Here is a 25,445-nt window from a genome sequence, read left to right on the forward strand (position 1 = left end):
TAGCAAGGCACTAACCCTGTAACCAAAGCTTGATTAGGTATTACTATTAAAAAAAAAAAAAAAAAGCCAGTTATTTTATTATACCTTGCACATTAAAATGATCTTGCACCTTAAAATGTTCTAAGATCTAATTTAAGATGTCTCAGAAAAAGTAAACCAAAATTTCCAACAAAGTGATGGTTTTCTATTTATTTTGATGATACAGCTGGGGAAAATGGGACATTTTAGGGGGCATTAAGCTCCCCACAAGGTTTAGAGTTTAATGACTTCTCACTACAGTTGTTGCTTGCCTACACTTTTGAATGTATTCTTTTCAAATATGCTAGCATCAAAATGGAGAAAAGTATAAATCTGATAACCATAGTTGTTTCACACTGTAAATTATTTATCAGAGGACTCATTTTTGTAGCAGTTACCAAATAATACTAATTTTTGTATGGAAGATGAAGAAATTTAGGACCAAAAATAACTTCTGCTCTTTTGAGTGGTCAAATTCATTCAGAGATCATGCACTAATGTCTTCCATTTTACAGAGTGGACCTGGCCTAATAAAAGCCCTCTCCAAAATAAAGATAGCCAAACAAGTAGTTTTCCTAAGAAAAAGAAGCATAAATTCTTCAAAGAGTAAAAAATGGCACTAGGAGATGAAGTTGTCTCACACAGCACAATCTTCTGACTGTTACAATATCAGCATAAGAATTGCTTGGCCTGTCAGCTGAGGACAAATTTTCTTGATGTTTTGTCTCCATGGCTTGAATGTAAAAGGCAATCTTCCAATAATTTGTTGCAGAAATGGCCTGAAGAATGGTTTTCAACCCATCAGATTGATCTTAAGTCTCCAAAGATGCCCAGGGGCTCTAATGTTTGACCACAGAAGAGTCATCTCATCACAGGAAAACAAGAATCAGCTACCTAAAAGTTAATTTTGGAGAATAATGCTCAGGCACAAATAACTCCCTGCAACCACATCCCTGCATAAATTTGCAGCTGACAAAATACTTACTGCATTACAAAATAAACCTTACTAAATTCAAACTAAGTGCACTTGAAGTGCCATGCTATAAAAATAATTCTATAAGGAAGGGATGTGGGTCCTGGCTTTGCCATGGATTTCCTACAAAATCACTAAGAAACATTTCTTTTCCCAGACGTTTACTAAACTGGGAAAATAAACTGCCTCAGAGATCTAAGATTAACCTAATGAGTGAGCTGGTTTTGTTCTACAGCTAAGCCACACTCCAGCTGAGGCTCAGGGAATTTGTGTATTTTTCAAATACAGGCAGCTGCTTAATCAAAAATCTGGCATATGTCTGCTAGAAATCAAGAACATGCTCTACTGTTTCCTTTCTGAGTGCATTCTTAACTTTAGCTACTTAAAAGTCTCATCTATAATGTTAAAAAAAAGAAAGACTGTATTTTAGAAGTCAATTACAGAACTAAGTGCCAGATTACTGTCTTTGGGCAATGAAGAGGAAACAAAATTCACTATAAAAGTAGCATTCAGAACTAATACTTTCGTTCAACCTACGAATTCTACTTCAGGGTCTTTTTAATACCAAGTTACCAAGTCTGGAGCAATTAGACAGCCCAATCTGAAACCACATGAGCAATGCAAATCCTTAGTTAAAGCCTCGATCCAAAAAACATTTATGTGCAGACTCTGCACAACTACCCTGGGGCCTCTGTTTTCAGAATACTTGAATTTCTCTTTGCTAATCTGACTGCTCAGTACATTAAAAAAAAAAGGTTTTTCAGAATATTTAAATGCTATGCTGCTTTCCTCACTTAAAACACTGTACAAGTATAGGGGGTTTTTGTCTGCCAGTTTCAAGCTCTGCAGGCTCCCAGCTGACTTCTTGCATTTAAATTGCACAGAAGCACACACAGGATCTCAGAAATACTAAGATAGTTCTCTTTTGTTATGACTGGATGCTGTACACTAGGATGCCAAGAGTATTATTTAGTGTGATGTAAAGATACCAAGTACACAATAACAAACCACCACCTGTAAGAGCAATTTCTAACACGGGAGGCTTACTGATAATCTCTATCACTGGCAGATAGTTTTTAAGTATTAAAATAGAACTGTAAAGAACTGTAACTATAATGTAAACTACCTAAATTGAGAAGATGCAGCTCACACAGCAAGGTAAGGAAGGTTCTCAAGAAAAGGCATGGATATCCCCACAAGCAAACTTTAGCCTAGCATTGGAAGATGAAAAGTGCTTGAGTTGGTTTTGGAGTCATCATGGTGAAGCAGCGTGCTTGAAAGTCCAGTCTGAGGATTCAGCAACATGGAGAAGCACCACAAAACCTCCATGAACCACTGAATAAGCCAGAGCTGGAGCAGAGAACTGACCTTATTTATGGGTCACAGCAGAAAAACTGCTCACAAAGGTGAAAAAGATGGAAGTCTAGGAAAGTTTTTAGCAACTCTGCCAGCCTGGAAGAAGGGCAAAGCACAGATAATCCAACTGAATTTGACAGTCAGAGCAACTCAACTGTTGGTCATTGTTTTCTACCTGGAGTCACAGAAGTACACTCTAAGAAAAATTAAAAATGTTTGACTATAAAGCTTTTAAAGGAATGATAGACTGCTCTGTCATGCAGACTGATGATACCCTCTCATCAGTAGTGTCTTCAGTCAATTCAGACCAAAGATCAACAATTATCTTATTTAGAAACACTTCTGTTTTTCTCATAAGTAAATTCAAAAAAGTTTTAAAATCTTAGTTTTAGAATTTCTGCAAATGGAAAAGAAAAAGTTCTGGGGCTAAATCTGAACTTGAGAAACATCAATAAAGTGACAAACATAATACTTAGCTTTGTGACTTTTTTTGTAAATAGGTGAGATTTATTATGCAATAGTAATTATTTTAACAGCTAAGACTAGCAGCAAGAGCAGCAGAAACTGGCATTATGAAAAGAGAAACTTACCTCCATCTGCTTAGTGCTAGAAAAATATTTCTGCTGAATTAATTTGTCAGCTAATTTTAAATTTTCACAGCACTTCTACTTTAATAATCATCTTCAACATAAACAAAAAAAGCCATGTGAGATATAATTTTAAAATACCAATCTTAAATTGTTTTTTTCTTAAGCCTGAATTATGTTTTGTCACATCGTATATGGAGAAATTAAAGTTTTATCCTTTAACTAAACTGTGGTCAGTTTCATGCTCAGGATTACCAGCACTGAGATTTTATAATGGGCAAGATATTATAGAATATTCTGACATTTCAAAAGACTACTTATATTTTCCATTCTGCTAAAGCACTACTGTGCAGAATTTCAGCAGACATAAACACATTAAGAACATCTCCCTGACCAAGGCCAGATAGTGGGCAACAATAATGGGCAAGTAACATACTTACCAGGGCAGCAATTCTTTTCTTTAGGGCATGGAGTAGGGCTGGGAACACTGCTCTGTATTAAACATTTTAGTTTGCAGACACAGTGTTTTTTCAGGTAATTTGCAACCAACAATTAATACAGTGGGGACTATTTAGAGTGCATTTTCCTGAAAAAAACCCACCTAAGTAGCTAGTAAGAATGTCAAGGGTATCTACCTGTCCTTTTAAAGATTTATCCCAGCCTACTTAAGACCAGTCCCTCTGAAACTCTACATACTTAGAAATTTACTGTACTTTGTTATTTTTTATATAATGATCAGTCATCATCACCATGGAACAAGCATTTCAAGTACAATTTTACAATTAAGACAGAATTTATAATTCCCAAAGCTACAGTCAGTGCGAGAATGAAGAAATTCCCCTAGTAAAACCACCAGACTAAGGCTCTTGGTACAAGGCTTGCCATTCTAATTTGGTATGAAGGAAATCTTTCTTCATGTCTAAACTTGTCAGCACTGCCAGATTACTGAGGCAGACATTCAAAGCATACTGGTTGTCCTAAAATTTTTAATTACTGCAAATGTTTATGGAAAGTCTGAAGAGAGAGGTCCATGGTCATAGCTGAGGGAAGGAAAGCTGCAAGCTCAACTTCCACCAGCAAGATGTGTTACAAAAGCAATTTTCTGTGAACTTACTATTACTTATCTCCAACTTACATGAATTGCATGTTAGTAAAAGTGCATAACATTTTAAAGCAGATGAAAGTTTACATGTATTAAATTACCATAATTCTATTCTCTACAATAACAAAACATCAATGGGAGAACTTCTGGCACCTCAAGCTCCTGCATGATACAACGAAATTAGTTTTATCTTCATCATTTTGCAAGTTATCTTGCTAGTTGAAATGCATGACTTGCAAAGTATTTTTAAAATAGTCATTCTCACATAAACCAACACAGAAATATCAGTTTTTATAGTAATGAGTTTGTTCTGCATTGGTCATGGGTTACCACTTCAAAGGGGGTACACTAATTTTCCTTTCCAGTTTCACACATTGGTTATTTCTTATTCCCTATTTCATGTACTAATTCAAACCTCCATGAGGAACTGGAGAAGGTAAGATACCCTCATTAGAAATTCATGTCTTATACAGTCAGACTGCAGGAATCAGATGAGGTGAGACAGCTGACCCTCCATCACACTACTTTTCAAATTATTTGATTCTGAGGAACAGTTTGAATTAACAATGATAAAGCCTACACAATTTACATACATGCAGAAGCTCTCTGTTTTGCTGAAACAGTGAACATGAAAACATGAGTGAAATCACCAAACTCCCTCAGCATACCAGTACTTCTAGCTCTCCTTTCAGAGTAAACTGAAGCTGTTAAAGCTCTGAAAGCCTTTAGCCCAGCAATCAGTCTGCAAGACTTTTGTTAACAGGATCTGCTCATAAATCAGCAACGTGTGCTCACTGGACCCTGTCACACAGCTCAGTACAATCTGCTTTTAAGGGTTCAGACCCAGACAAAATGTTTACTCTTCAGGTTAGGAGTTCTATAAAATAATACAGTCTCAAGATGTGAACATATTCCACCCTACAGCTGTATTACTGAGAACTGTCCACAGAGTAAATCTAAATAGAACATCTTTCTACTTAAAATGCCTATCCTTAAACAGAAATATTTCTGATGCCACAGTTCAATAAACCTTGAAAATGCTCTAACATTATGAACATTTGTTACTACCAAATTAGTTAAATCCCAATATGATTCCCAGATTGCAATCACTGTGAGATCTCATGTGTAGTTAACTACATGTATACAATGTGCCACAAAACCTGTGAATATGATCTGTGCAGTATGCACAGTACAGTTATGCACAAACACACCTAATTTCCTCTCACTTTTGTTTTATGTAAGAAAATGCCAAAGCTTAGTGTATTAGGTTATGACACTTCACTGCAGAAGTCCAGAACTGTTATTAGATGTAGAACACATAACACATTGAAATCATCAGTGAGAAAAACTATCCCAGCAAATGGAAAAAACAATGTGCTCGTAAATGAAGAACATTTGTACTGGAAGGACACAGGAGTGCCAGGATGAATGGTTTGCCTTCACACAACTCTCTAGTCAGAAGCCACTCGATTTCATCACAGTGACCCAAAGCCTTCTCATAGTCTGCAAAGACACCGTGCAGCAAATGAAGTCAAGCACTGTTTTATGTAGTGGCAACTTAGAGATCAACTTTAACAGAAAGTTTTTTATCAGTCATCAGGCTTCTCAAAAACTGAACAGAGTTCAGCACGTGTCATCTGGAAAAGAGATAGAAATGGATGAGAAATTATAATTAAAGTTCCCTCACCCATGCAGATGAAGATAATCCATCTGTAACTAATACAGGGTACACAAGTAAGCTCTGTATTTTTACCTCTGGTTCTCTCTGGTTTAGACATGAGAAAGTAGCTCAAAGTTTGTGCCTAACCTAAGATATATTTCACCCCCCAACACATTAACAGAGGGATCAGCAAATGACTTGACTTTTAACATAAGAAAGGACACAATGAGAAAAGTCTTCACTGTCCTCATTACATCTGAGAGTGAGACTTCAAAAGTGATGTGAATGAGATTTTTATATAACTAACACTTCTAATAGGGATGTTTCTGTCACCTCACATGGAAAGAATACAACAGAACAAGAAGTAGTTCATGTTTATTCATGTGAAATTAGCAACACTATAGAAGAGGGTTCATAATAATTTCTTCATTAGATATCACTTCCAGAATTAAAACTCCTAACACTTTCTTATTATATTTATGACCAAATACAGACAACAGAATTACAAAGAAACCCAGTATAGTACTGTACCACAAATCTTCTGAAGCTACATATGTCAATTATGTGTGTATCTTTCTGATATTATACAACTTGTAGGACTATGCAAGATGTACATGCCTGTACTTACATATTGAGCAGAAAAGACATGGAAGAAGTTGCATATTCACTTTCTAGTATAGCAAATCTACAATAATCACACAGACAGAACGACATTTATTAACAGAAACGGAACAAGAGTCCACACATAAGAAAAGATCATAAATACAGCTGTAAAAAAAGATTTAAAATTTCAGACTGAGGTAGTCAAGAATGTGCAATATAGATGTCTGTACAGAGCACCTGTACAGCAGTTTCTCAAAGGTAGAAGTTTACTATGAGAAATGTGGCAGACTAGCAGGTGGGCATGGATTACAATGAGTATATCTTCCATTAAGAAATCAAAGATCAGCTAGTGATATATACAGTATTTGCAGTTGGAAGTATCACTAAAAAGAATCTCAGCCAAGAAAGTCTACTCTACTTTGACTTCTGATCACCCCAGCTTCATCCTGACAGAAGTCAGTTCCCATTTTTCCCCAAGCAAAAGAATTTTGGTGGTATGTATAACATTCTTTTTCTGAACTCAGAATGAGACTAAAGCAAAACAGGGGAAGAAAATGCTTTGAAGAAACACAAACATTTTAAACAAAAACAGTAATTTTTCTAAATGGTTTTATTTACATTTTTCATATACAAGTATGTTAAATGATACATTCTGACTAGTATCCACACCAGTGTGAATTACATGAATTAAAGTACTGATGTATTGCATATTATGAAATGCAAAACAATCAACCCTAAGCTTTGGTCCCACTCTCTGAATCCTCATACAGCATCTAAGGCATGTAAAATTCAAAGTGTTCATTTAAAATAGAAGTTAGCTGAACAAATGTATCTAGTTTCATTTTTTTTTTAGAACAAGCAGTATCACAAGACTCTTACTTGCAAAACTCGGAAGACAAAAAATACATAATAACAGCAGCCAAACACTTTACATGCATGTTCCTAGCTTTGTATTTACTGTTTCTAGACTTGGGGTATTTGTCACAACTGTCTTGTGCTTATGATTTTTCATCTTTAATCATGGCAGCCTTTCAACCTCTACTAATAACAGTTCAAAGTGACCAGGATATAATGCCATAAACTCAACAATAAAAAAGGTATAAAGGTGTGGTGTTAACTGTCCTGAAACACTCAGGACAATTACAGATCAAAGTTCCCACTTAAAGCAAGTGGACGTAAAAATTCTTTGGATCATTAGAAAAATGTTGCATATACATGAATATAGTTTAATAAATGTACTTAAGAGGATTTTCAAACTGGTGATCTCTCAAAGGAAACTAGAAGAGAAAGAGGTGACAACTTCAAATGCTTGCTTCAGAACTACTGAAATATTTACAATACTGGCAAAAGTTCTTTCAAGTGTGTAAGAAGCATTATCAAGTCTTTCTGTATCTAAAAAGATGGCTCAAACAGTTGGAGAGACAAAGGAAATTGACAGCGGGGCCTATGGGGGTCACAGGGTGTATTACATCAGAATTTATTTTTACATTTTTGTAGCACCTTTTAGCCAGATGCCAAAAGTACTTTAATTACTAAAGTGAGCCTCACAACAACCCTGTGAGGTAGGTAGGAATCTGTTTTAAAAATGGCAAAACAGGTTAAATAACTTACCCAAGGAGACACAGCAAATCAGCAGAGCAGGCTAGAATCCAGATCAAGTGATATATGAATTTAACATTATGGCACATGTGAAACAGACTTACATGCTCCTTTTAAAAACTGTGTAAGAGGCACTGATGTGAACTGATTCAAGTTTTCTGGAAGTAGATTGTACAGTAAAGGTATCAAGAGGAAAATGTGCTTTAAGCAACCAGAGAAAACGAAGAGTCTGAGCAAGAAGAGTGGCATTACTGTCCCACTTTCTAAATTTTAGTAGTAGATGCAGAATAGCAAGTTAACTATTTTACTTGCTAAAATATGTATCAGAAATAGATAATGTAGCTTGTCAATTTCAGTAAACAAAACTATTCTCACAAGTCTTAAGCATTCAAATGCTAGGACCCAAAAGCATTGAGAGCTGGAAGCTGTTTCATTCAGTTCTATTATTTCAATGTCCTGCAACTGCGTCTTTGAATGTCAGAAGAAATAAGAGCCAGTGTGAGAATCAAAATTTTTTTATAAATTCAAACTTTAATAGTAGAATTCCCATTAACAAACTGTCAAAGCATGCTCTTTCCAGTTAATCTCCATGTTCTACTAACTACCAAACCAGTCATAATAGAGACACCAGAGCATATCAATTGGTGCTTGGCACATAAAATGGAAGCATGAAGTATTCAATTACTTCAGCACAGTCTGTATGTCAGTATCATTAAGTTAGACAACACACTAAGTTCTGAGAAATGCTTTGAACTATCTCAGTGGGGATCAAAGTCATACATAAAGGAAAACAAAGTCCATGAGCTGAAAAAGCACAGTCATAAAACAGAGGCAATCATAGCAGTAAGGCCTACATTTAGTAGTTTTACATTAAAAAATGAAGAGGAATATGTCAAGGAAATAGATTTTGTTCATGTAGATTTTAAACAGTGGTTTCTACTTCCAGATTGGAAGTGACTAAAAAGAACACATTCCTCAAGTTCGGCAGAGGGAAATGTGAAGATTTCTAACAATTTTATAAAGAACACAGCTGTTAAGGGATAATTCCTTTTCTGTAAGGCCATAATAATAACCTTGACCCTAGACCATCTTCCAGTAATAGACCACCACTATGTAATGATACTCAGCTCAGATTGAAGTAATTCAGATGACAGAATTCTCTAGTGAAAGCAACCTCCCAGGAAACAACCCCACTTTCCTTTCCCTTCTGGTCTTTTTTTGTGATACAAAGAGGAAACATTCTCATATTAAGGAGGAAAAGTATTAGGCTCATTTTAATATCAGGAAAAACACTGTTTAGAGATGACTGAAGATTTGGCAATTTTCAGGCTTAAATACCAAGGCAGTGAAAGTAAATGCAAAGTAATGCTAAGCAAAGGTTTACCACAAGTTTCCTTGCCCAACTCAAGGCTGCAAAGAGTTGTCCTGCTGAACTATACAAGAAAAACTGTGTAGCAAAACACTACTAAGATTTTCAAGGAAAAAATATTTGGGAAATACCTTCCCTTTATTCCTTGTACATCTTAAAGCAGCAACAGAAGCTTCAGAACAATTCCTCTATCTCAGGTAGGCTTCAAAAATTACTTTGTCTTAATTTATATTAAGCCACACTGTTCAAATAACATTAGAGAAAACATTTCATTTTGATTTTACTCTCAGATGGGGCTGTATACATAACAGGCAACTTAAAACAACATTGACATCAGTGCCCAATTGTGTGAATATGAGTTTTCTAGAGAAGACCTTGAAAATGAGGTTATTTATTTCAGCTCATAGCTGTAAATGGTTACATATACGGGGGTAAAAAAAAAAAAAAAAGCTGAGATAATGATGTTGCCTGTCAGTTAAATTGGTCCCTGTGTGAGTTTTGAGAGAAATTATTGGAACCAGGAAAGAAAAGTTGAAAATTTGAAAATTTAAGTCAGAGCTGGAATAGAAGATAAATTTCTGAAGAGTAATTTTTTATTTCTTTCAACTATAACCCTTTGCAGTTGTAAAACTGAACTTTACAGTTTGCTTTTCCATTGTTTTGAATAAAACAATCATATATTTCATTTCTCTTATATTTCAAGTGTAGTTCTAGGCATACACACACACACTCAAGCCAGTGATCTTTCTTCCAATTCTTTCCTTCCCCAGTTTACTTCGTATTACCTGGTTACCATACCTGTTTTGTAGAAGATCCTTGAAGAATCAGGTAAAACCTTACACCCTAGACTGTTGAAAGTTTTGCCACTGTTAATGTTTCTGAATACTAATAGATTATAAATTAGCTAAAAGGTGTCAATTAAGGAAGTCAATGTCTGCCAATCAATCTCTGAATGTGGTTCAAGACAAACTTTACATTGTTAATAGTATTTTCTGCTGAAATATCTACAATGTAGGCTTTCAGAGGTGGTCTTATTCAACCTTATATTTGAGGCACGGAAAGATAATGTTTTTAAGTAAGTACAAATTAGGTAACTTAACGTAATAATCAAAATATATTAAGTCTATAAAGTCTAGACCCTGTAGCAAACACTGCAGGATACAAGAGGCTAAGAGATTCAAGTGCAGGATGCCAAGAGGAAAAATACACATCTGTATGTGTTAGCAAATTCACAATCTCCAAAACATGTCCAATCACTGACATTCCAAATACTACAAAGTATTGAAAACAAAATAGTGAAAATTCTATATTTAACTAGGTAATGTTAAATTTAGGTTGCACTCTGTTACACTGTAACATCTTACTATAAACTGCAATATAAAAAATTCTGTAATTCTATTACATTCCCATGTTCTCTATTTTATTTAATAATCTTTCAAATTTTCTGCCAGAATGCACTTGGATATGTAATTTAATGTAAAATAACTACACAGTGCAGTTTTGCTACTTAGATTGCTGCTTAGCAAGTTTCAGATAAAATGGAAAAGAATTCTCTAATTTCTCATCTACACAAACAGGTCCCCACCCCTGCAGTTCAGCATGTAGAGTATCTGTCTCTTAAAAAATGTGCAGCTAGAAGATGCTCACAAAACGCATGTGTATTAGTAGTAAATATCAGCTACAAAAAACTAAATAATACAATTATACAGCACATTTCATGGTTTGTCATTAAAGATCATTTAAATGATCAATACAGTTAGTGGGAAGTCTTATGTAGTTATGTAAACACATGCAATTCTGCTGAGATTTTTAGAAACTAAGGAGTTGTGCTAATCCATTTCCCCAGCATTTTCATTCCAGAAACGAGCTTCCAACCCACACCCTCCCTAAAAACACTGAAACACTCAAAAACCCCACAAAAATTAAAGGACCCAGACATTCACAGAAAGTCATTCAAGTTTGTATGTATAAATAAATAAAAAAAAAGTCCTCTAAGTAAGTGACACGGAGGCAATAAATTGACACGACAAGTAAATAAAAGGCTAAAGCACTCCAATACCATTGAAACGGTTTTAATGTTGTTGCAATTCCATAATGCAACAATCATCAAATCATAAAGACCCAATACTTTAGCATTCATTTTTAATCACTCCTTTGTACCTATTTTACAAAATAAAGGCAAGGTATATTTAATATAATCCCCTTTTCCCTATATATTATGTGCCTATCTTACTTATGCTTATCAAAGTGTAAACTTAAACTCCTATTAAATATTATATAAGAAAAAATGTAAAAATATTAACCTCTGCTTCAATGTACAGTTTCCAGAATCTGCCAGAACTGGGGAACTGGGCAACAAGGCGTTCATAGGTCTTCCGGGCTTTGTCTATAGGTTGATTCTAAAAATTGAAAATCAAAACAGCATTTACAATATTATGATTTATGTAAATGAATATGCTGACTTTACTCCAGAACCAAATAGTGTGAGTGGACCATAGATAAGGAAATGTAATCCTATGTCACTAAACCTGTGCCTCTCGAATGAGAATGCTCCAAGCGTCAAGGTCATATGGATTTTCTTCTAGTTTCTTTTCAGCTTTCTTCACTTTTTCTGGGACATATTCAGCAGCCTAGAAAAACAATAAAGAACACATAAGAGATCACAAGTAGAGTTTGAAAAGTTCTGTCCCAGATAGAGTCAAGCTCACAATGCAACATTCTGACAATGTAACATTCCAGATCCAGATTTTTATGCTGGAGTTACTAGACTGTAATTTTACCTGTAAAATAAGTTGTTCCAATAAGATAATGCAACAAAATTGTTGGTGATGCAACAAAAAGCCAGACTGTACTGACTGAATGTTTCTAAAAGACTAGAGGAAATCTGACTTTGCCAGAAAACTTACTGCACTACAAATTTTAAACGGTTCAACCAACATGAAACTTGTAGGATGCAACAAAGTAAATTCAGACCGATTTTTCTATTGCAGACCTCAGCCAAACAAGCCCAGGTCACTGCACAGATCCTTCTGTAAATCCAGGGCAATAATTTGTATGACAAGTTACAGATTTGACATGAAATCTAGGAGATGACAGTACTAGCAGCAATATATGCATTCTATTCCAACACAACTGGTTAACTTTCTGATGTCAGTGGGTGACTTTGGAACTGCCTACCTTACCTGTTTTTTTTTTTTTACATTCATTCACACTGGGGTTTAAAACCTTTTTTTGACAGCAAAAGCTTTACCAAATTGAACTTCAACTTGTTAACACAGTTACTATTGTAGGATAGTCTTAAGTGTTCTTTTAAAGGCTTGTGAAAAATTTCTTAAGATATCCTTTTTTTTTTCTAGACTTAACACTTTTAGCACAAAGTAGATGAAAAAAATTACAATCTGATGATCCCACACAGACAAGCCTTAAAATACGTCCTTGTTACAACCCTAAATCATATGAAGCTTTTTATTAAGCATGAAACATAAAGCTTATTTACTAGCTTTCCAAACTTGATTCACTTTCAGGCAAATGTTAGCAGTCCTAGGTCACAGGATCATGTAAATTCTTCCTTTCATGTGATGTAACAATAATAACCTGTTAAGTACTATTACAAGACCTTTCTTGTGAAAATTTACAAGTCAGCTACATATTTACTGTTAAAATATAAGAATCTATATTGTATAATGCAGTATGACTGACTTACAGTACAGAAAACGCTAGAAAAAACCCTGTCAGTTGCTAAAAGATAACTTCAAGGAAATAATTTTAGATCTGCATCAATAGTTTTTGTGTCAGTATTACTAGCAGGATAAATTGAATGCCTATGCCTTAAAAGAGTCTGAATTAAATTTATTAATGTTGCAGAATTGTTACACTGACATGTAACAGCAACCATGCATGAAAAGGAGAAGAAAAACTGGAAGGGGGCTTTTTAGGAGTTTAAAGACCATTATTCCTTTGAATTCAGTTTTTGAGTAATTTGTAGCATTAAATTCTCAGTGAGAATCAGTGTAGCTTAGAAAGCAAGTTTCAAGTCCCACAGCAAGCTACATTATTAATTTGAATTTTAAATAAAATAATTATAAAATTAGTAGCTCAAAATTGTCATCTAAAAGGTAGCAAATTTATAGACTTTATATATTTGTACATCCTTTAGTGAAAAATTCTGACTGTAATACTGCAATTTACAGTTCAACTGATACAGAACACAATATGACATGAACTAGTGGTTTTATTTCGTCTAAAATTACATATATAAACAAGTTTCTGCTTACAGAAGACAGCACTGTAGCTGACATTGACAAAGCCTAGAGAGTATTTATGTAAGTCAATAGATGACCCAAACTTGGGAGTTCAATAAAGCACTAATTCAAATTCATCCACACAAGTGGTAAGCATTGCTTCTCAATATATTCCATCTCAATGAAATCTACTAGTCTCAAATATTCAGTCAAGCATGTAATATTCTGCACTCAATTAGACAGAAACGTCTAAAAGGAGGTACTATTAACATCAGCTACAACAACAAAAAACACCCCACAAAACCAACCAATACATTTGTGGAAGCACAGTCCTGCACTGCAAATTGCAACTTTCAAAGAGGAAAAAGTAGAATGGGCCACCAAAGTATTCAACAATCTTAGTAGTTCAGTTGTAGTATCTCAAACCTTTCCACCACATGACATGCAAAACTCAGCTGACACTGTAGTGAAACTCTTTAAGACTTCCAGGAATTTGGTTTGCATCTATGTACATGAAGGGGCTTTACCTAGCTTGACTGTAGCCAGAAAAACTTAAGCTTCCATAACATTGCACCTAATCATAGAGGCTTTTAACTTTTATTTACTGCCTGAAAAAAAAAACAAACGCAGCAAATTGCTGCATATGAACTGAGAAAATACTTCTTTCTCCTGCTTTTGGTAACTGTGTTTGTTATACCTCTCACATAATCAGGCTCCTATCCCGCAAGCAACCCTCTTGAAAGTCACTTGTTTTAGCACTGACAGTTCCATGTACTCAACTATCTGTACTGAAACTGTCTAGTCTGAATCACAGATTGCCTTTGGTCATTTATACACAGATAAATAGCAATGGATTTTTACTTTCATAGATACTAATGATAAAATTACTTATATGACCAAATTCTTTATATGACTATGGTTTCCAAAATCTGTGAAGACCTAAACACGATTATCCAACAGGAAGTCTACCAGTTTCTTCCCTTCAAACACATCAACTGCACAAAACCCAAATTTGGATTCATAAAGAATGCCTGAGGAAACAAGAACCAAATACATAAAGCTGACTCTCAGTATTAAAGTTCTTTATCAATCGCCTTCAAGGAAAAATTGTGCCTTCAAGGCCTCTTAAGAATGATTCCTCATGCCTCAATAATGCATAATACCTTAGCCAAACACCTCGTTCAACTATTCACACCACCTAATACATCCAATTGCTTAAAGCATCCTCCTGTTTCCATAAAAGGATCTTTTACATTGAAATGTATTTTAACAGCTGTTCCACCTGTGAAGTGGCCAGTTTAAGATGCTTTAAAAACTACCACTAATAATAAAATTAGAACCTCTACTAACAAGACATATAGGCTGTGGCACACAAAAGGGTACGAATTTTAATGGCTTGCTCCATCAAGCTGGTGCAACATTCAAAAGGAATTTTATGTCCATTAAGGTGGAAACCACTGTTCGGAAGTTTTGGTTGGATGTTGCACAGTTTAGGATTGCCCTGACTGTAAAAGACCCAAGGAATTTCAAATACATAAATATGCAATTTAACAAGCACTATTAGTTGTCCAATTATGCCTTTTTACAGGTTTGTCTAGCCTAAGGTTTTTTCCTTAGTTTTGTTACGGCTGCATGTGCACAGAACAAGCTTTAAACTCCTTTCTTCAGTAACAAATTGCTTCTCTACACTCTAGTTACCCCTTATCAACCCTTGCATTTTCTTAAATCTGCCCTAATTCCTTGCATTCTTCTGTTTTACCCCTGTGCCAATTCAAAACAGTATCTTGAAAAAAACTCTTTTTAAGACTAGGTCGCTATTAACAGGCCTAACCCAGAACACTTAAATTATTTTAAAATTATACTTTTGTAAATACTGTCCCTGCAATATGATCTAGGCTGTTTTATACCTCTGAACAAATCGAGAGTTTTAGACTAGGAGTGATTACCATTCTTTCCTCATAAGACATCTTCCACTTCTTCTTGATATACCTGGAACTAAGTGACCTCGAAATTCAACTAAAATATTGTATTGTATACTTTTGTGTAAAAACTGGAAAAATACCCACTGTATACTTATTTCACCTTGTGTTCGGATTCTATAGTAACTGTAAGCTGTGATACTAGACCCAGTTTTACCATATATTACATTAAACAATATGCTGAGGGGAGGTTTTTCCAAAGGGCTCCTCCCAAGATGTGAAACCCATGCAAAAGAGCAAGAATAAACTTCTACTTTCAGTATTGTGCTCATTGACATCTATTTTTAAAACTTTAAGCTAAAGTTAACTACAATAACATTTACTATTGCATTTAGAATTAATAAGCTTACTTTGATATGTACCATATCAGCGACAAGGTACGAATGACAGGAATGAGTAAGAAGGGACAGAAGTGCCAGTAAAAAACGGCACTAGCCTGGCTTTAAGTCTTTTCTGTAGCCACAGAGACAACACAGACACCTTTTTTCCCCCACAGCTCAGTCTTGGACCAGATTCACATTCACATAATTCTATAAATGATTCAACAAAGTTACACGCATCACAGACTGAGGTACATAGCTTGGAAATGGTTACAGGAAGCACGAAATGACTGCTCCGGCCTTAAAAGATTAGAAGGTAACTAATGCAGGGAGATAGCAAATATTGCATCAAGTTTTCAGATATAATTTATGCCTGGCAAATATGTGTTTATTATATGGGTAAGGATAGTGGTTCTGTCATGGTAGAAAGAGACAGAAAGAACAACAAACGTAGGTCTTGCTAGAAAATGCAGGAAACAACCACTACAAGATGGAAATGAAACCAGATGTATACATTAAAGTCCTGAAAAATATGAAGACATACTAAGATCAAGAGATTGGGAAGAGCTTGTCAGGGAATTTTCTGCCCAAGCAGTGGCAGATGTAGCCTTTCAGATTATAAATGAGGATTTCTAACTATAGATATAGACAAGGGTAAGTGTTTGGTAATCTAAGAACTGACCTTGGTTTAACAAACCTTCTGGTTTGCTAAACAGCATGTAGCCCTTGCCAGAAGTTTGGCAGAGACCTAAGAGATATAAGTCCTGACATAATTCAATTGTTTCTGAAGAAATTAATTTGGGTCCAGCATAGTTAACACAGTGCAAAAATTTTAAATATACTGCCATGGTGGTCACATTTCTTTGCTCTCCTGCTCCAGTCCATTCTACAATAATTATACAAGGAGAAAACAATGAACACAAGGCTCCTGATCCACTCAGCAAAGCAGCCTAAGAATGCCTGGACCTAAGCTAAGCCTAACTGCAGTGAAGCCACATTTCAGTTACACTGCACCTAATAAATAAAGATTCCTAAATCCCAGCTGGGTCCTTAACCTTACAATATCTTCACTTCCCCACCCTACATCCAACATTCCACTGTTTTTCCTTCTCACAATACCACTACCTTGTATTGGCTGGAGACATCAGGGCAATCTGCTATTCACCCTGCTTTTGGAAGTCAACTCCAGACCCTTAGATCTGGGAAGTAAGATGCAGACATCTCTCTGCAACAGTGAGTCAGAACTAAGTTCTGATTTTTCAAAGATCTTCAACATCTGCATCACAGACTATCATGTGTACATCTTGCACACAATGTAGATGAAAATTACACTGTACAGTCACCCTCATACTCATCTATGTGACTGTCAAAAAAAATGGCATAGCTTAGAAGCTGGCCAATGAAGCAGCAGATGAAACCTGAAACAGGAAAGCCAGACACAAGCCAGTCTCTGCCCACCTTCAGCTTCCTACAGAAAGGAATATTTAAAACCATAAAAATATTCTCTATGTAAATCAGCTAGCCCTCAGCTACAATATACAGCAGCTGTAGTGTAGGTAAGAGAGCAAGGCACAACAGCCCCAATCACAATGCTTGTTTGCTCCTTGTTCCACAGGGACACAGTGAATTCAGGTCTCTTATATTCAATAAGACCACAGAGCAGCATCAGTGCTTACCTGAGGTCCACCTGCCTCACTACTCCACTGCATGAGTGGGTGCCCACGGTGCAGAAAGCTTCCTGGTGGTATTGCTAAAGGCAGTGATATCAAATTATGGCCTAATGTTACAAGTAAGAAACAAAAGGGTAAGGAAAAAGAAAATAGGGGGCAGCTTAGTGAAACTGAGGAAAATGTATGCAAGAGAGGTAACTGACCACAAAAGAGACTTCTAGGAAACTACAATCCAAAGGCCTCCATAAAGAGGACAGACTAAGAAAAAATAACAACCCAATCTATATAACACTTGTGGTTTTCTAAAATTTTTGAAGTGTACCCACTGTGAAAAGAGTAATCACAATTGATGGGTAAACACAATCAATCTTAATATGGAACAAGATGCCAAATCCTATGTTCTTTATATAGGTTGTAAATACCAATTTCCTTTTTTTTTTTGAATGCTAAAATCCCTGTGATACGGCATCACAACAGCTACAGAAATACACTACTAAGTAAGAATATACAACTATACATTTTGATAAACCTGATTCTTACTTATTTGTAGCCATCTACCTTGCAATGAAGCAAGCCATTATGAAGAATCTCTTGCTTAATCACACTACAAGCTTGTTAATCTGACCATCTTTGAGCATACAGGCTGGTAATTTTTAAGATATTTTCCTAATGAGACATAAACTGGTTATTTTACATTCTGAGCACTTGTCTTTACTACCCCCTACAGAATTGCTTATCTTAGAGTTTACGCTCTAACCTTTCAGAGTACTGGCCCAGACACACATAAGCATAACCTGTTTTGTAAAAAGCCTGACATTCCACGAAGAAAAACTTCTTAAGGTGCATCAAATCATCACCTTAATATTAAGCTTATCTGCAGGCTACACTGGCCACTAAGGCATGCCCACAGTGCTATCAATCATTCCTGTCAGCCTAGAACTTCCATCTCTATTCTTCCAATAAGTAAATTTTAAACAGTCCTAACTATTTTTAAAAGACCCGTTTAGAGAAATTCTGCCAGTAAGCAGGACAGAGGACCTGCCTAGAATATGTTGTGACAAATACATACTTTAGTATACAAAAAAAAAAAAAAAAATCTCAAGCCAAAACCAACTGAAACAGTAGTGTCCCCCAACAAGAGAAAAAATGCTGTTACGTAAATAGGATTCTTTTATTAAATAAGAATGTTCCTATTCTAATTTATAGGTGTTTTAATAAAACCTTATTCTGGAGGAGCAGAGCACTGTTAAGGAGGTACACCGCCATATATGTTAAGGGCGTATTTTCAGCAAACACTCAGTTTACAGAACACTGCAAATGTATCGCTGGGAACAGCTTATCCGGGTTTCGATTTTCTTCCGGAGTGCGTGTACTCAATGACCACGAACACAGGAGACGGGGAAAGCGAGGCTCACTGGAGTGTCTATTGTCCACCTCGTCCTGAATTCAAGTTTGCTTACCAGAAACCAGAAGGCCGAGAGAGCCATTATTTTCGACTCATTACCGCTTTTACCGAGCGAGGACGCTGGGAGCGGCTCCGCACCCTCCCTTCCCCCAGCGCAACGCTCGGCTGACGGCATAGACGCGAGTTCCACAAAATGGGTGTGTGCGGCGGGGGAGGGGAACCTTTCGCCGACAAGGCCTGTGAGCAGCCCGACAGAACCTTACAGAGGCCGGGGGAGAGGCAACGGCCGCGCTCGCCCACCGCGCCCGCGCTCCCCTCAGCGCCCGGGGCCCAACGGCGGCTCCCGGGCCCGCACCCTGCGCCGGACGCTCAGCCCCGCCAAGGCCCGCACAGCTCCCGAGAAGCCCCGGGTCGGGTCGCGGTACCGCCACGACGACGCTCGCCCCTCCGTGCCCCTCAGGGAGGAGCGGCCTGCAGCCTCACCCTCCTCCCCCTCACCTGGTCGCCGGCAGCTCCTTCTGCGGACATGGCGTGTTAAAACAGGGCTGGGACAGAATAGCCCGGACAGATTTAAAAAAAAAACAAACCAACAAAAAACCTTTAAAAAGCGCTCAGCGCCGCCGCCGCCGCGGGCAGCTCCCCCGGTAGCGCCAATCGCTGCGGCCCGCAGCCCCAGCAGCGCTACCAACAAAATGGCGGCGCGGAGGCTCCGCTCCGGGTTGCAGCGGGGGCGGGGGGCGGAGCGGAGCCGAGCCGAGCCGCGCGGGGAGCCCTGGGAAAAGCGGCGGAGGGGAGGAAATGCGTCATGGCAGCGCGCGACTCGGGGCCGGAAGTCGTCACTGAGAAGGAAGTCGTCACTCTGTGAGGGAAGGTCCGGGAGCTGTACTCATGGCGCTCCTTACTCGTGACGTAAGGCCGTCACGGGGCGTTTGCTCCCCTCGCTCGGTCTCCGTTTCCTAAGAACCGCTTAATGTTGACACTCTGAAGGACAGTGGGCAGAAGCCATGAGGCTTTGGTCGCCTCTCGCCCTGGCCCTGCGGGTTGGTCAGGGGTCACTCCGTTAAGGAAGCGTTGCCTCTTGAACTGTCGCTTTTTTTGCAGAAAACGGGCATTTTCCCCTAGGTGAGGTGATGTCAGCAATGTCTGCTAGCAGGAGACTTGTCCCTTCCATCTCACAAGAGCCCTTGTTAATAAAGGGAGCAAGTCCAAAGTACAGACCAAAAGGTCATCGTCTCAGAAGACCTCGAGGACCCCAGAGGCAGCTCTCTCTGAGGCAACTTCGCTTTGTTTAAAGGCAATCACCAGTCTGGCCCTGAGAGAAGGGTTTTGAATCAGCCACTGCAGAGGAACTGCTATGTGAAATGAATTCATTGAAGGAGGCTTGGCAGATACCAAGGTGAAAGCTGGCTTAGCTGCCTTCACAGCCACAGTGTAAGTGTTAAAACTGTGTAATAAAGCTGTATTTATGCAGAAGTACTTGAAGTTACTTGATACTAGTTCCTTTCTGCTTCATCTTCCAAAATACACCTTAAGCCATGGTAATGTGTGGAGAGAGGATATAATAAATGAATAATATATAACTTTTTAAATAAAGCTTCACCATAAGCCTCTCCTCAAAAAAGGGGAGCAGATAGTATGCACCTATTTGACCAGGCTCAGTGTAGTAGACCAGAAGTAGATCAGAAAAGTGTAGTAACAACAATTGTTTACTTGCTAATTCCTTCCACATAGCTCAAACTTTTTTGTTTTGTTTTGCTTTAAATGTGGTTGTTCCTTCCCTTGCTTCGGAAGTGTTTCATCTTGAGTGGAGTATCTGGAGGCTTCTAGCATGAGGTAACTGGAGCAGGGAAGCCATGATTACAGGCCTGTCTGCCTGGGAAGGCTGCACTTTAATTTTCAAATGGTTTGTGATATCAAAACAACAGGACATTGCTAATATGTACTGTAGTGATTCATGTTTAGATCAGTAATTTACATGAAGCTTAATGGCAACCTATGAATTAACAGGTAAACTGTTGTGGATAATACAGCTCTCTGAGCACTGCAGAAATTGGAAACAAAACTGGAACTGAACATAAATTGAAGGCCACTATACCTACAGTTCAGTGCTACTTAAATATCCCCACGTGGAAAAAATAGACAGAAATTTTGTGTCACTTAGAAAAAACAACTGGAAGAAAATGAGATCTGAAAACAAAACAGATGTGGAACCCTAAAGGCTGCCAGGCCAAGATCTTGGCAAACCATAAAGTGGAGCAAAGTTGCCATGGAGCTGGGACAGCTGACATACCTGTCTTTCAAGTGATTTTACCTGCCAGAGCAGCTTATTTTTTAATATTAGTTATGCAATGACACATTTTGTGCAACTCTTTTAGTGCAGCTCTATAACCACTGGAAACATAGTCCAGAAACTTTACAGGTTTCCCTCACAGATCTGATTATCTGCCCAATGCTAGAGACAATGGTTACAGCTCCTAGGTTTGAACTGCCTTGTTAATTTCTTTGTGTTAATGCTGAGCTGCCTGAATGCAGAGGATGCTGGGAATTGGCTTCCCCACTCTTCCAGAAATACAGTATTGTACTATTGCAGGCTGTGGGCTGTGTCACACCCCTTGGAAGCTGGATTCAGCATATGTAAGGTTGACCTGAAAACTGAGAGACCCTGACTTGATACTGTCCAGGGTGTTGGTGGGCCCTGTTGTTTCCTCAGTTCTGCAGTACCCAAGTACCCCCCAATAGAGCCCATAATATGTCCTTTCATATTCAAAGCTGGCAACACCAGGGGAATTCTGTGCTCTAAAAAAATGAAGGTAGGCTAAATTTAAATTCCCATGGGCCATAATTATGAATGAAATTCATCTTTCTGCCAAACTGGTTTTGCTCCCCATTTGACATCCACTTCTTTGGAATTGGGTGTGTCTCACTAATTGGTTGCATCAATGGCAAAGATGAGAAAGGAAGTTAAAGCCAAGCTAACAAGCTTTGCTGAGTTTTTCTTGGCCTCTGCACTGGTACTGCTGGTGTTGGTAGTGAAGAGGTGAAGGGGAAGCAGCTGAGGGATTTGGGTGATGAGGAGCAGAAGGCAGTAGTGCTCAGCTGGAAATACTCTCCTATAAATACCACCCAGCTGGCAGGAATGTGTGAAGCTGTCTGCTGGGTATGTGGCATCAGATCTGTCTCCTGAGTAACAGTCTCTGAAATACAATTCTTTCAGGGCCTTTTCTCACTCTGATCACTGTGCCATGTGCAGCAGAGAGGCTGTCTGTGCTCTGGCAACATCATTCACAGGTGCTGAAGTAAGAGGTTGGAGCAGGGAGCTCCTTGCTTCTTCTGTGAGACTCAGACTGATCCCTGCTTTGTGGGGGCTGAAATACAGCAGACCTTAATGTGTCAAAACGAGGCAGCCTGGGCACTGGAGCTGTTACTGTTTCTGTGCTGTGGATCCAGTAGTGGCCTTGTTTATCATCAGGAGTTGGGGAGGATACGTTCCAGTTCTGCCTTGTTTCAAATTCCTGTTCTCTGTCATCAGCTTTCCTGTTTGAGTCCTGCGGGCAATCTGGGCAGGAAAGGCATGGCAGGCATACACCAGCTGTGCATACTGCAGCTACCAGTGTCTGAGCTGCTGGTGAATGTCCCAGTAGAAGAGGTTTACAACATGGAAAGTCCAGAGAGAGTGATGTGTGGTGAAAGATTTCTAGATTACAGGAACAGAAACACAAGTTACAAGAGCAGTAGCAAAGGATGAAATTCTGTGTCCCCTGTTACCCAGTGAGTCAGGCTTCATGATCACAGCCTGTTATGATTAAATTAAAAAAGGAATAGTGACATGCAGTGATAAATGTAATGGAAGAAAGCTTCTTTCTTGGAGAATAGAGAGAAATTTTTTAGGCTTTAAAATTAATTTAAGGAGTGAAAGTAATTTAGAAGTTTATAAGCAGAGAAAAGCGAATGCATTAGTGAATGAGTAGGGTAAATAGTAGAAAATAATTGTAGAGGACTGCATAGTTACAGTAATGCATTTTAATACTGTAATAAGATGTTCAAATTAAGAATTGAATTCTAGCCTCTCCAACATCAACTAGTTTGCTTGAATTTGCTATCATTTAATACAAATGAACATAGTATTTGCTTATTTTTTGCAAGCATTTTTTCGGCTTTCCAAGAAATGTATAAGTAATCCACATGTAGACTAAACAAGCTTTTTCTAAATGTTTTTCTGTGTTTATCCCTCTGTTTTTTTCCCAGTGTAAGTAGTTCTTCTCTTCCTCTGTAGTGGGTCAGTGTTAGTATTCATCAACGTTTATTTATGTTGCCTTGTGGATCTTTGAAAAATTTACCATAATGAAATGAATTCTGAAGCTATCTCTCTGTCTCTGTTTAAAACTGTATTTTAATGATAAAACACTAAGGAGGAAAAACAGGGCTAAAGGTTGCTTAAGCCAGTAGCTGGATATCCTCAGAGACAGGGTTACATTATTGGTTTTTTGTTTTTTTTTTTTGCTTAAGATTTGCATCCATATATTTATGGAGGTAACATTTATAGTCTACATACACTGACTTCAACATGTCTGGAATGTTTTGGGTGTATAGTGTGTGTGCAGATCACCTCTCCAGCACATGCACAGTCAGTCTCACATTTCCAGCAGCCATTTCTGCATGCCTGCCACCAGGCTGCAACAGTGTCCCAGTGTCTGGAAATCAGACAGGGACTGACATCCCCTCATTACTGCCTGGACAAAATTTCTGAGCAGAAAAATAAAAGAAATCTAGAAAAATTCAAATTGCAGAACAAAAGCCCTCACACAAACAAATGAAAAAAACAACCAACCAAACCAACCCCAACTGAATAATGCTGTCTGTCTGTGTCCTGGGTTACAGTGGGCTGCAGGACGAGCTTTGCAGCTGGAGGGGTAAAGAGGGAGGAATGTACACAGCTACAGCAGCACTGTTCACTAATTGCAGCAGTCTCAAATTTTTGAGTGTTTGACTTTGTAATGTAAGTATTTTGAAGTAGTTAAAATGTGTGTAATGTCCACTGCCATGGCAAGAGCTCTTCCTTCATCTTGTCCCTCTTGGCTGGTGTCCACTGTGTCACCAGCACCTTGCTGGTGGTGCACCTTGCCCAGGAGGTGGCAGACAAACACCACTCCAGCTGGGCTGGAAGCAGAGCCAGGGGACAAGCAGCAGGTCCAACCCAGGAAAAGGCATGGCAGTAATTTAGGGTCTTTTTTGTCTAGGTTACAGGACTTTTCCCACATTACTATTTGACTTCAGAAGTGGCTTTCTGTGAATCCCACTATGAGTCATAGCTTGCAATGATGAGTCACTGAAGAAGTATTTTAATTTTACCTTATTTTAGGAAAATGTCATGTGCATCTTGTTTTTAAGAGTGTTACTACTCAGTAAGGGCAGAAAATAGAAGCCTACGAAAGGAAAACAGAAGCATCAAAGGATGACTGGAAATCAAAGAGGGAACTGGCTAGTATTTAGCATAGCAGTCATCATCCAACAAATTAAAAGAACAAAGTGAGGTGAGGCAGAACATACTTATTTCTGGTGCTGCACACTTTTGCATACCAGTATTCAGCTTCATTTGCTTTCTGGTGTATGCTTACTCTGGTTGTAAGTACACAGTGTTTTCAAAACATAGTGTTGACTGCACTCATTTCTCACTTAGGATCAATTATATAAAAGTTGGTATTAACGGTGGTTCTCTGTTACAATTCTGGAGTGCTTCCAAAATGTTAGTGATTAACAGCAAGTAGAAATTAGCTATCTAAGCATAGTGTTGCTTGTGCTCAAATGGCTCCTACTTAGCTGAACAATCCAATCATCATGAGGGTGTCAAAGTAAGTTTATATGATGTTAAATGCTATTAATTTTCATAATGTACTGGAATACATAAACACAGAACATCAAAAGTTTCCGCCTTAGGCAGTTTTGGGTATAGCTCTTGTTTTCTTTAAGATCTGTCCACAAACTAGGAAGTTCACCCTGCTGACATTAATCCTACCTATTCAAGTGCTGTGTTTGTGCAGCCTAGAGAAACAGGAAAGGTGGAACTGGCCAACCAGTCCACCTGTAGTGGGGGTGGGGAGGTTGCTATGCAACTGTAGTATTTGATGTTTTTCTTGAAAGCTCTGCTCCAGGAAACAAGGGTTTACATAAGAATCAATAAATCTCTTTCTTCCAAATTAGTTTCTTTCTATTAGGAAACAAAGCTTGTTTGTGTGATCCATGTACATTGCAAACTTTGAGAAACCTGGAATTAGTGTGAAAGAAACAAAAGCTAAGGTTTGTTTCAACATTCTTATTTTAGGCAAGCTTGACTCACAAATCTTGGAAATGTTGGTGCTGGAATCATAATGGTCCCCTCCTTCCACGTTCATGGTGTACAGCTTGAGCCACAAAATACTCCTTGCCTCCATTCTTCATCAAAATTTACTGTGACTGTTCTGTGTTTCCCACCTTAAGCCACACTTCTGTCTCTAATGCAGCTGTTCTCAGAGTTTGTGAAGGAGTAACATGCTTCTGACCTCTGCAAATCTTCTGTACTGGTGTTT

At 38.0% G+C, this 25,445-nt stretch overlaps 1 protein-coding gene across 3 annotated transcripts in view; it reads right to left on the reverse strand.

Moving 5' to 3' along the window:
• Positions 1-19,613, reverse strand: part of CSTF3 (cleavage stimulation factor subunit 3) — a 41,629-nt gene extending 22,016 nt beyond the window's left edge. For 2 of the 3 annotated variants that reach the window (XM_071762113.1, XM_071762111.1), the window contains exons 1-3: positions 18,938-19,186; positions 11,796-11,897; positions 11,571-11,666 (exon numbers count right to left, since the gene is read on the reverse strand). In XM_071762113.1, the coding sequence (XP_071618214.1) occupies positions 11,571-11,666; positions 11,796-11,897; positions 18,938-19,057 (318 nt within the window). In that variant the 5' untranslated portion in view covers positions 19,058-19,186. Of the gene's footprint in view, positions 1-11,570; positions 11,667-11,795; positions 11,898-18,937; positions 19,187-19,380 lie in introns of those variants that run through there. The other variant, XM_071762112.1, reaches the window with a different exon arrangement.
• Between the last annotated feature and the right edge of the window lie 5,832 nt (positions 19,614-25,445).

This window comes from Heliangelus exortis, chromosome 18, assembly GCF_036169615.1.
Source record: "Heliangelus exortis chromosome 18, bHelExo1.hap1, whole genome shotgun sequence".
Classification (NCBI taxonomy): Eukaryota; Metazoa; Chordata; class Aves; order Apodiformes; family Trochilidae; genus Heliangelus; species Heliangelus exortis.